We start from the raw sequence: 12,340 nt of genomic DNA on the forward strand, positions 1-12,340 counted from the left end.
TTCTGTAATCAGGCCTGGATGTTATGAATGCATGTAAGAGGGTCTCGGCAGCCTATGGCATGAGACGATATTGTGTAGATGGGGGAAGGCAGAGCGGGACATGGCACGGATGTGGGGTAGGAAGGATAGTTGAGGGTCCATCAAGATGCCAAGGTTCTGGACTGGCTTAGTAAGGTGGAGTGTGTCTCCTTGGATGGTGATGCTGACAGTACCTGACGTGTAGAGGCACTGACAGGAGCCAATCAGGAGACCCTCGGTCTTGTTGACGTTCAACTGAAGAAAGTTAGCTCTCATCCAGGACTTGATGTCTGACAGACAGACATTCTGTCAGCACAGCAGTGGTCCTGGAGTCAAGGATGGAGGCAGAGAGGTAGAATTGGGTGTCATCTACAAACATGTGGAAATTGACCCCATGTCTGCAGATGATGTCACCAAGAGGGAGCATATCACTATTGAAAAGGAGGGGACCAAGGACAGAGCCCTGAGGAACTCCGCACAAGATGGTTCTGGGGCCTAGAGGAGAAGCCATTTGTGGAGACAGTGTGAGAGGTAGGATCTGAATCATTCATGGACAGAACCATATAGGTTGAGGTGAGAGGAGAGGCAGTGGAGGAGGATAGCACTCTGAGATGCCATCCGGGGTGGAGGGCGCTATATAAATCCAAGTTGTTGTTGTTGAAAGAGTGGTCAACGTTATCGAAGGCAATAGAGAGGTCAAGGATGATGTTTCATTTCAGTATCAAACACAATACCTGATGTAAAGTGAAGAATGAAGGGATGCTGCTCTCTGCTATGTGTTTTCAAAAGAGAAAACCCAAAGGTGAAACCGAAAAACCCAACAAACTAAAGAGTAGCACATGGAGAAATTAACATTATTGAAAAGTAGAACATGCACTGATCACATGTTTTTGTTTTAACTATCAAGTGGTTTAACTGTGTCGTGTGTCAAGCTATTTGATTCACAGTGAAGGATGATCAAAAAGATATCCTCTAGTCTGGATCCCAATATTACATTCCATCACACTTTGGATCTGTGCCAGTATGATATTGGTAAATGAGTGTGTGATTAGTGGAAGCTAGGTTGAGAATTAAAAATAAACCTTGTTTGTAAAACTGAGAGTCTACTAGACTCTTGAAGTGAAGCACTGGAGTCCAAAGTGGAAATACCAGTGATACACTGCAGTCCCAAAGCAACAGCAGCTTTGGACATGCATATTAAATGCTTGCAATGGTTTCCCTCGGTGTAAGATGTTGAATGGAGACACGACTGTGGAATTATAAACTGCTTTTGGCAGTCTTAATTGATGTTTCTCTATTCTCTTTGCGAGATATTTGTTGACTAATGCACTTTGAACAAATTAATAATTCAATTTGCTAAATCAACACATTAAAAGCTACATGATTGAATTAAGCATTTGTGTTGATGAACAGAAGTGAGTTTCAGCCGTAAACAAAATACCAGCTTCCATTTTCATTTTATGACATTTTGTCCTATAATAAGCATAAAAAATTTTTACAACCAAAGATCATAGAAGCTTTGAAACTGGGATTAAAAATAATTAAAACTGTTTAACTTTCTTCAGTTGAACGTGAACAAGACTGAGGTTCTCCTGATTGGCTCCCGTCAGCGCCTCCTCACCACAGGCGCTGACAGCATCACCGTCCATGGTTGCATACTCCACCGTACTAAGCGAGTCCGGAACCTTGGGGTCTTGTTTGACCCTCAACTATCCTTTCTACCCTACATTTGTGCTATGACCCACTCTGCCTTCCCCCATCTCCGCCACATCGCCCGGCTCCACCACTGTCTCACACAGCAGGCCGCTGAAACACTCATACACACCTTCAATACATCGAGGCTTGACTATGCAAACTCCTTGCTTGTCAGCCTCCCCAACTCCTCCCTCCATAGGCTGCAGATCATCCAGAACTCTGCAGCCCATGTCCTCTCCCGCACCGGCTCTGTGATCCTATCACCCCAACCTCGCCCGACTCCACTGGCTTCCCTCAGATGATACAGTTCAAGATCCTGGCCCTTCCCTTCAAAGCCCTCCATGGCCTTGCTCCCTTCTATCTCCGCGACCTCCTAACCCCCTACCATCCTGCCCGCTCCCTCCACTCAGTGGGCTCTGGTCTGTTTCACAACCCTCGCCTCACCCGCCCTACCATTGGTGGGCAGGGCTTCTGCCATTCTGCCCCTTCCCTCTGGAACTCCATCCTGCAGTCCCTCTGCCTCGATCCCTCCCTTGCCTCCTTCAAGACGCATCTCAAGACCCTTCTCTTCGACTGTTCTTTCGATCACTCTGCTTCCCCCCCCTGACTTCCACCTTCCCCAATCCTGACCCCCAGCTCGGATCCAAAACACTGACTGTCCAGCGCCTTGGGACGTCCTGCCGATGTGAAAAGCACAATACAAAGGTAATTTTGTTGTTGTTGTCTAAAAGCTCTTAATGATCATTAAAATGCACTAAATCCTTGGAAATAACATAGCAAATTGTTCTATCTTTAAAAGTGAAATTTAAAAGGTATGATTGATTACTTGAATTTATTTAGAAGTATTTTAGTTGATTCTCCTGCAAACAATTTAGGTGACTGCAGGTACAAGGCAGCAAGAATTTGACAATGTTGCGACAGGAACACAATGTACTGTGACATGAAATCCCACAGAAATCACACTATTTACTTATCTTCCATTGTGATAACTTGAAAATGATGTTAGGGTAATTCAAAGGGTGCAGTGACTACTGCTATGCTTTTGTTTTTATTTGTACAATGAAGGAATTATTTCTAAGAAACAAATAGATTTAGTTATGGATGACTACATTTTCTGATACTTCGGAGTCTTTTTACATAATTTGGGGGGGTCAAAAAATATTGCTGCAAACCCAAAAAAGACAGTGCAGTTAATATAAATTCTTCATAAATACAACAATACTGTTATCATATAACCATAGAAAATTACATCGCAGAAGGAGGCCAATCCTGTCGAAGCATGAGATCCTGAATCAAGGCCATGCCTGCGTATTCAGGGGTTATGACACTACTCAAAGAGAAATGGGTGTTTCTCCTCATATCCTGGCCAACAATCCTCCAGATTAATCTGCCACTCATCTTCCTGGGTGTTTGTGGGTTCTTGATGTGCACAAAAAAGCTGCTGTGTTGACTACAGAAAAGAGCCACCGCACTTGCAGCAATTACTATGAAGAGCTTTTGACATTATTAGGGCTACAAAATGCAAGTTCTTGGTTTCTTTTGATCTTTCAATAATTACAATTTAATCAACCAGTAGGAAGTCCAGAACATTAGGATATATGGATTTCCAAGTAATGATATTGTACAGTACTATGTGAATTCCCAAGCAGTGATATTGTGTTGTGTGATTTCACAAAAAGTGATATTGTTCCAATGCAAAATTTTAAAAATCAGAGAGCTAGGCATTGCAAGTTGAAATACAGGTGAATTCAGCAGAAATCAGATTCACACAAACAAGCACCCAGCAATATATCACATACAGTGGAACCTTTTCTGGCAGATAAAATAAGGCATCAAAATTCACAGCAGAAAAGTAAAAAATGCAGGTCAGATTACTAACCACATCAGAACAAAGATAATGTCTCTTCCTAGCACCATGTACACTCTGATGAATTAATTCTGGGCTCTGGATTCCAATTATAAGTTTAGATTCTGGAAGACAAGACTTCTTCCACTGGTTGATAGATCGTGTGAGGTCGACCTTCTTGGAGGAACCATGGTAATCTGCTGCTCTCAACCTGCAGTAGATACAAAATATTGATTCTAGAATCCAGGAGAACTTTCCCATCCTCTCCACCTTTGGCCCGGAACTGATCTATCTTTGCCTGTAATTCACTGGTGACCATCTTATCTGATTTAACTAGGCTTCATCCCATTTTTTTTGTATGGGTGGGGGGAGGTCTGCTACATGCGGAAAACCATCACCATGACTAAGAGTATCTAAACCAGACACAGTTCCCTGTATGCCACCCATAAATGAAAACGTCCATGCCGGGATTGGAATGTGCACACTCTATCTAGAGGGACACCCTTTTTAACTAATTCTGGAGAGTATTAGGTGCGGGTGGCAAAAGTGAAGGGCTGTAGCATTGGGAGACTACTGGAGTTTTCCCAGTTAAAACTGTATAACTTGGCATTGAAAGTATTGTCACTGCTTATCCAACTAGGACCATGACATAGTGTGTTCTGTAGGGCACACGTTTGGATGTCATGGCAAGGACACTGGGATGCCTGCCATTTTAGGATAAGAAAAAATTCCTGTGGCTGCATGAACATTAAAATATCATATCACGTGAATTCACAAACTGATTTTGTACCATTGATTTTCCAAGCAGTGATGTACCATATGATTTGACAAACATTGATATACCACATGATTTCACAATCAGCAATATTGCATCACATGATTTCCCAAGCAGCGATGAATTGACATGAATTGACAAGCAACAATTTTGTCCTATGTGTCCTATGTGATTTTACAAGCACTGATACTATATCACATGATTTTCCAAGCAGTGATTTGCACCATATAATTCCACAAACATGAATATTTCACTACATGATTTCACAAGTACTGTAACAATAATGTACTACATGATTTCCCAAGCAGTGTTATTTGTCCACATGTTTTCCCAAGCAGCGATGATGTAACATGATTTCAGAAGCTTTGATACTGATTTTTTTCCTGCCTGATTTAAAAGACTATAACAACTCCTATCTATTATAAAGCAAATATTGCCTTACGGAAAACCAGATCACTAAGTCAGAATATTATAACAAGTTTAAAATAACTTTGAAAATACTTAAAACATATTCTTGTTGAAATCATATGTTTTTGCTATACTTATTTCACATAAACCAGCCAACTAACCTGGTTTCAGCATTGGCCGACCCTCACCTAATGTGGTTCTGCCAACCCCGCTATCCCCCACCCCTTACCAGATCTTGCCTTGTGAATTTATTTAGTTATTTAAAGTACTAAAATTCCTGTTCTTTTTTCAGACACAGAACAAGTTATTTTTTACTAAATATTTGGTAACCTCATCCCAAAACTACCCCAAAACATTCAAAAACAGAAACTACCCCAAATGAATCAGGTATTCTGTCTGAATGGATTATGAGCACATAAGAGCATATAGGAGCCACCTGCCTCTTTGGCAAGTCCAACATCTTTTGCATATTGGACCAACTGCAGGGAAACCTTGTCATAATGAAGATGACTGAATCCAATGTCTCACCAAGTGAGGCATAAAAAATTGACCAACTTCCGGGTCATCAGATGAGCATGCTAGAACCATCCTGGCTGGGTCATCAGGAAGCACTGCCAATGTCACTGCCATGGTTTAGAATGGGAAGCCAGTTAGAGTTAGTCAGCACTGCAAGAAGAGTTTACTGGACTTCAAGTTAACACATGTCATCAGTAGAACCAAGCTAAAGATGAGGCAGTGAGATATTGAAAGGGGTTCCAAGTTATAATGAGCCCGAAAGTGCCCTTCTACCTTGGTGGGGTTGTTAACAGGATCTCGGGGCTAAATTAGCTCCAAAGTGTCTTGCTTGGCTATGGAATATCAGAATTCAATCAATCTTCTGGGACTAAGGAATTCCTCAGATAAATGCATCCTGCTTCGTTAATCCCAGGGAATGCACATGATTTACCAGACAATTCAAAGCCACCTATATGTGGAACACTCAGTGGTTTGGTTGGATATGCTTAATTCTGGTGATGGATGTCTGCTTGTGTCAGAAAACAATTACTCATTTATTTGCAACATATTGTTTGGTTCCTTGTATTTTCTTCAAATTAACATTCTTGGCACAGTATCTGCACGAAGGGCTCACCCATGATTTTTGAATGATCCTCGTTAAAAATAATATCCCCAACCATCCACCGGTATAAACAATGGCTGGGAACCAAGGGACCATTAACCCATCTCTGAGGAGGACCCAGAGTGTCAGTGGTAACGCTTACATTCTGCAGTTTAACGTTTAAATTTAAACTTTGCAAAACTTTGAGCCAGAACTTTCCCGTGTAACCTCTGAGTGAATCCAGTTCCCGCCAATTCATAGAAAGTTTATTTTTATATATTTAAAAAAAAAGCCCCATACCTTGGCTCCACATGCACAGCAGATTTTCACTAACGTGTTTGAAGTGGGGCGTTTGTCCTAGTTGGCCGATCGCCCTATTTATCTTTCCCTTAAATCTGGGAAACAAGCAGATCATATGAAGATCTCAGCGTGTTCAGGATCCCCACCTTGTTCTCCCATTGCAACATCAGATTATTCTGTGCTCTTTGCCTTTAACCCCCCCCCCCCCCCCACAGCTGATGTACATTGGACAACACGGGCTCTACTATGGTTGGTCTCCTCACCTGCAACCAATGCACTGAGACCTGGTGCCAGCTGTTTCCAACAAATATTGGGTAATAGGGCGGGGGAAGGGATTAAATTGATCTTGCTATTAGACATCTTACGCACATTTTCCACTAGAACAGATGACCAGGGGTAATGGAATGCAGATGTTTTGGGTCCAACATTTCTGCATGTGCATGAACAGCACCCAAGCTAACTCAGGCACCAAGCTAACTCACTCACTGCATTGCACGCCAGCACTTGACTCATCGCTTCCTCTATATTTATCCCTCGAGTTATTTTCTGGGATCAGATCAAACGAGGTAACTGCATTAGATTACAAATAACATCGATCTGGAACTCTCCCATCCTGGTGTGGAACCGCATGGGTAATACTTTCAACAGCAATCTCCAAGCAAGTACAGAAACACAACCTTAATTCCATATGACATATGTTTTATGTGGTGATGTAAACATGAAACACAAGCAGATAATAATATCAATCGTTGCCTGTGATATGTGTGGAAATAAATAAAATGCATTTATAAAGTACAGTAGTTATCAAATGCTAACACGTTAGTTGAAGATTATAGCAATTAATGGAGCAAAATGACTGATAGTTTCCAGCTCATCGAATTTGTAGCTAATAATAATAATATTACATGACCAACTTTAAACCGAATTGAAATCAAACCGATTCCCTTAACGTTGAGGTGACAATTTGCATCAAAGTGTAATGTGACTCAGAGACCTTTCAGGCACTGCTTCGGTGTACGTGAAAGTGAAGGGAGGAAGAAAGTGGAGCCATTCCTACATAATCCCACGTCGAAGAATGTGTCCCGTCGACTGTGATCTGAATTGTCATTTTCTGCAATGTTAAACCACTTAAAGAAACCATTATAAATCTTACATCGCATGTATATATACATATATATATATACCCCACACACACACATGCAAAGCATGTTCCCACGTTTAACTAATGCGAATTACAGATACCTCGTGGGCTGAATTTGGACAGAAACCCTCTCTATGGCACTGACCAGCTTTATCCACTGGTTGGGGACTTTTCTTAATGGAATCGTAGAAACGGTGCTATATGTTCAGGTCATATATATAGTGATTTTGTAAAGTGAATGCTTCAATCCCGTGCTGGAGAATGAGAGAGAAAGCACTATCTTCTCATTCAGACAGCATTGAAGTCTAAGCTCCTTCTCCCTCCCCCCAAGTAGTGTTGCTCGACTGACAGTAGCTGTGACATTGAATCAGACTCGCGTTTGGTACTCAGTCCAGTTGGGGAAGGGAGGCTGCTGCCAACCCTGGGCTCCCATGAAAGAACATGGTTTTAGTAGAAAATGACATGGGTGTATTTATTTCTCTTTGCCACGTCAGCTTGCAGTGGAGGTGGTGGTGGTGGGGGGAGTGGAGTGGTGGTGGTGGGGGGAGTGGAGTGGTGGTGGTGGGGGGGGGGGGGGAGTGGTGGGGGGGGGGATCTTTACAAGTGGTAGCAGAAAAATATGCCATAGAGTACAATCCGATGGAGTTAACTCGAGTTAACTGTTTGCCAGACGCCGCTAGAATTGCTGCTGATGGCTGGAGAGAATATCCTGGTTCACTCGAGAGTGTGTTCATCAGGAGAAGTTTTCCCAATGCAATGCGTTGCCTTTCACGAACTGATATTTTAACAGGGGGGGTGGGTTGGTTTTTTTTTGTTTTGGAGGGTGGGGGGGGGGGATGGGGGGGGGAAGAATTCCTTACCTCTTTAAGTTCTTTAGCCACGTCCTTTAAATCGCCCAGGACTAACTCCAAATCCTCTACAATAGTCTTGATCTGCTGTTTTACCTTTGCCTTGCAGGCTGCGCTCTCCTTTGGTTTCCCTGACATTATTGGGGGGCGGCGATCAGACAACACTGACCATCACCATCTCACGGCTTTGCCCATCACCCTCCTCCTGCTGCTGCTGCTGCTGCTGCCTCCTCCTCCTCCTCCTCTCCGGCTCGGTCTCTCCCCGCCGATTGCCATCAACTCAGAAATAACTGCGGGATCCCAGGACTGCAGAAATCTGGCCAGTGTACGCCTGCGTCAGTGTGCATGGCAAATTAAGCGGGGTGGGGGTGGGGGGGGGGGGGGGGAATGTAAGTAAATATTATGGCAGCCTGGCTTTGGTTAAAACCTTCCCGCACATGCTGACTAACACCCCTCTCGCCTCCTCGCCACTGTGCAATCGCAGGCTGCCTTCAGTGGCAACTCTCCCTGACTTGAAACCAGGCGATCAGCTCCCAGTTTGTGCACATCCATAATCTTGAGCGATCTTAGCAGCTCCCTTCTCCCTCTCCAGCTTCTCTTCTCTCTCTCTCTCTCTCTTTCTCTTTCTCTCCAGATAACTGCAGACTCCCGGAATCCAAATGCACAAGTGAAGATGTCAGGGATTTTTTTTTTTCTCTTTTTTTTTTGCTTTCTCCCCCACCCACACCCCACACACGTTAAAAAAAAAAACTTGTCTCTGAAAGTTGTGACAGTGCGCGAGGCGAGGCTCACAGCACAGCACAGCACAGCCCGGGTGTCAGTCAATGCATAAGAGCAAATCGGTCCAGTCACTGTCATCAGATGGTCCTGAGTGAGAGAGAGAGAGAGAGAGAAGGGAAACCAGCGCCTCTTCCCCAGTCAGTCAGTCAGTCAGATCGTCCACTGCTAAATCTGCTCCGAGTCAATGAACAAGTAATGGTTTAATAACCCTAAGCTTGTGCCAGCCCTCCCTTTAATAACCAAGAGAGGTGTAAGCCTTCCTGACGACTTGTAATCGCTGCTGGCCTCATTCATATTAGGTTCACCCCCCCCACACACACACTTTCTTCTCTCTCTGTTTCACCATCACCAAAAACACAGCAGCAAAGCACTACTCACGTCTGAATGGAAATAAACGCAGATCTGTTAACGGGACTGAGCTTTGCGCAACTTGTTTCCGGATCTGCTTTGAGGTGTTAGATGTCAGCAATCGGCTGCCGAGAGTCTGTAAACTGAGCCTCACCTGGTCAGAGCTTTCTCACTTTGGAGGCATTGAGAGGCAATGTGTGTGCGGGGCGGACAAGGTAACCATCGTATTATTTCTCCCTCTCTCTCTCTCTCTCTCTCCCAGACAGTGTTTCAGTCATCTATCGAGGTATGCAACTTGTGAATGAAAATTCCTCCCTCTGCCCCCGAGGGTCAGAGCAGATACCTGGAGATTTCCATGGCATTTCATGTTGTTGTGAGTGTCCTGACCAACAACCCCCCCTCAATAACATTGGTCACTCAGTTCCTGGCTGTTTGTGGGCACTGCTGTGCACAAACTGGCTGCCACCGTCGTCTATAAAACACAGTCACTACACTTTACAGTAAAGTTCTACGAAGCGCCTTGAGACCATCTCGGGATTTGAATAGGCGCTCTATTAAATGCAAAGATTATTATCCTCTGTAACCCATCCCCCCCACCCCCACTTCTTGTTTTTAAAGCCATCCCGGGTGTGTCTGCAATTGACATGCCACAGATTTCTAACCCAGGAGGTTACGGTGAAAAAAAACATGTTACATCTTAAATAGCAATTTTTTAAAAAGAACAAATTGGATTTAACTCCTTCCCCCCCACCTCTCCTCTGTCCCCCTTCCCATTGTGGATGTGAGTGCGCATAATGTACAACGCCAATGGAAAGCAACGGTTGTGTGTGAATTGCAGCACTTTGAATAAATATCGTTAACGCAAATTAAATAAAATGAGGGCTCCCTCCCATCTGTTTAACTCCCATCTCTGAGCAACATGCAGGTTTATTTCCCTGCACACTCACCTGCCCCTTCACTGAAATCCGGGTAGGACGTCCAGCAGACTTAGCAACGCACAGTAAGCATTTGTTGCATGTTTGCATCAACGCGGTTGTTAAATCATGTGCTCGGAAATATATTCGGGAACGAGAGCCCGTAAACCCATTTATGTTTATTAGCGGCGATTGACTCGGGCGACCGATGCCAAAATGCCTTGTTCTTTAATAATACAGTACTTCCTTCACCCCGTGAGTCATGAAACCAACTGTGTTATTGTGTACATATGCAATCTGCTCGTGGAGTAAAAGACAGCTTTCCCATTGAATGCCAGTGGTCTTTAGTTTATAATAATAATAATAGTTTTGCTTGCTTTTCGCGAGACATTATTCACCAGAAAGTTGACTTCAAACAAACAAATGACTTCCAAACCCCCACCAGCAGTTTTGCGATTGCAAAAACCAAAAGGTGGGGAGCAGGGACAAGCAGGTAGAATAAACCTGCGAGTGCATTATTTATTTGCATCTTTCGGGGTTGTGGGCTGTCCACGGGGTATTTGTGAGTAACAAGGTGACATCTGCAACCCTTCAGACAGAAAGTAACCCCAAACCTTGATGTTGCAACTTATGCACCGGTTAGTAAATAAGTAAAGCAGGTAATGCAACCACCACAGTACCAGCAGCTCACACACAGCAGCTCAAACATACTAATAGATCCGGACCTTTGCTTTTGATTTCTGTGAATATAGTAAACACCACCCAGTGAGTGCAATTTACAGGGAAGTGGGTGGCTCACCATCAGGCAGATTGATTGTTTTACAGGTTGAATATACTGCCCCTTCCTCCCCCCCCCACCCCCTGTTTGGCCGATCTCCCTTTCAATGCAGCAAACATTCTGTGTGGGGAAAAGCTCACTCAGTTTCCAGTCAACCAGGCGGGTTGCTTTAAACGTTTTAAAGCAATAACGCCTCCCCTCCCACTTCGAAAACACTAAGACTAAGTGAACATACGCTGTTGGTTTTCTGTTTTTATTAATCTTACCAACAGTATCTTGTTGAAAATATTGAGAATTTGCTACCAACTGAAAACAAGATTCAGACATCTCAGGGACTTGAACAGGCGCTGTATTGAATGTGTGTGTATATATATATATATATAGATGGTTAGTATAGCTTTAAAAAACAGATTTGCAAAGTGATGAAGGGGTTGGGGGATTCCAATACACTTTCGCTCATGAAACCCCATATAAACGTTAAGACTGGGAAAGCGATCCTTTTACGAGAAGTTATCCCGCGAGCAGGAAATTGTATTTTACTCGTATTTCAACCCAGTGAGCAGCAGACGCTTGAGGAAAGCGACTGAACGTGATAATCACAACCAGATGGGTTTTTTTAAAAAAAAGTGATTTGCATGGAGGGGTTTTTTTTTGCAAGAAAAGGCTCTCCCTACTGATTGATTCCAGTGCCGTGTTACAATAACAGACGTGAACAGCGTGTGTAGAAATGCTTCCCCCGATCTCAGCTTCACAGCACATCAATAAATACCAACAGATCAACAACAGGTCTGGTTGCAATGCATTAGATGTTTGCTGGACTCGGATGCAACATCAGTAACTTGGCATTTCATCAGCATCTAATCACAGGAGACTGGGAGGGGGGCTGTGTGATTGCTGATACAGGAGCCACACCACTGAGCAGGTTAACAGGCTTGTGGCAATGGAGAGAAAGCCACCCCCCTCCAGCCCTTAAAGGGTATATCACCAGTGGAGGAGAATTCAGGCTCGATCGACTGACTGACTGACTGACTGCAGGCAGCAATGAAGTCGCATCGCTTTCCAGCTGGAGGGAAATAACGCATTAAATCCTTAAAAGGGTTATATGTACCGTTCACATCCTGCCTTAGATTGAAAACAAAAGCAGCCCCAAAAGGCACCCGATCTTTTAGGAAACCGAAGTGCACTTAAATGATACATTAGAGCAGGTAAAGGGGAGGGTTTTGTTTTTACAATTGAGCAAATCCTATCGAGTACTGTATGTTTGAAAAGGGGATGGAGTGTGTTAGGGTTTGAGTTGTGCAATCCAGGAAAACTATTGTTATGTTGTAAAGCCTGGAGTCCTGGCCTGTGTTGTGTGTGAATTGTGTTTGTGCAACGGTTGTTTGTGAATTGC

The 12,340-nt window shown here is 43.7% G+C and overlaps 1 protein-coding gene across 1 annotated transcript in view; it reads right to left on the reverse strand.

Annotated features, from left to right (window-relative positions):
* The window catches only part of prr16 (proline rich 16), a 137,474-nt gene extending 128,978 nt beyond the window's left edge, over positions 1–8,496 (reverse strand). The window contains exon 1 of the mRNA XM_007899324.2: positions 8,140–8,496. Within this exon, the coding sequence (XP_007897515.1) occupies positions 8,140–8,265 (126 nt within the window). The 5' untranslated portion in view covers positions 8,266–8,496. The remainder of the gene's footprint in view (positions 1–8,139) is intronic.
* Positions 8,497–12,340: the final 3,844 nt, after the last annotated feature.

Source organism: Callorhinchus milii, unplaced genomic scaffold, assembly GCF_018977255.1.
Source record: "Callorhinchus milii isolate IMCB2004 unplaced genomic scaffold, IMCB_Cmil_1.0 Scaffold1, whole genome shotgun sequence".
NCBI classification, from domain to species: Eukaryota; Metazoa; Chordata; class Chondrichthyes; order Chimaeriformes; family Callorhinchidae; genus Callorhinchus; species Callorhinchus milii.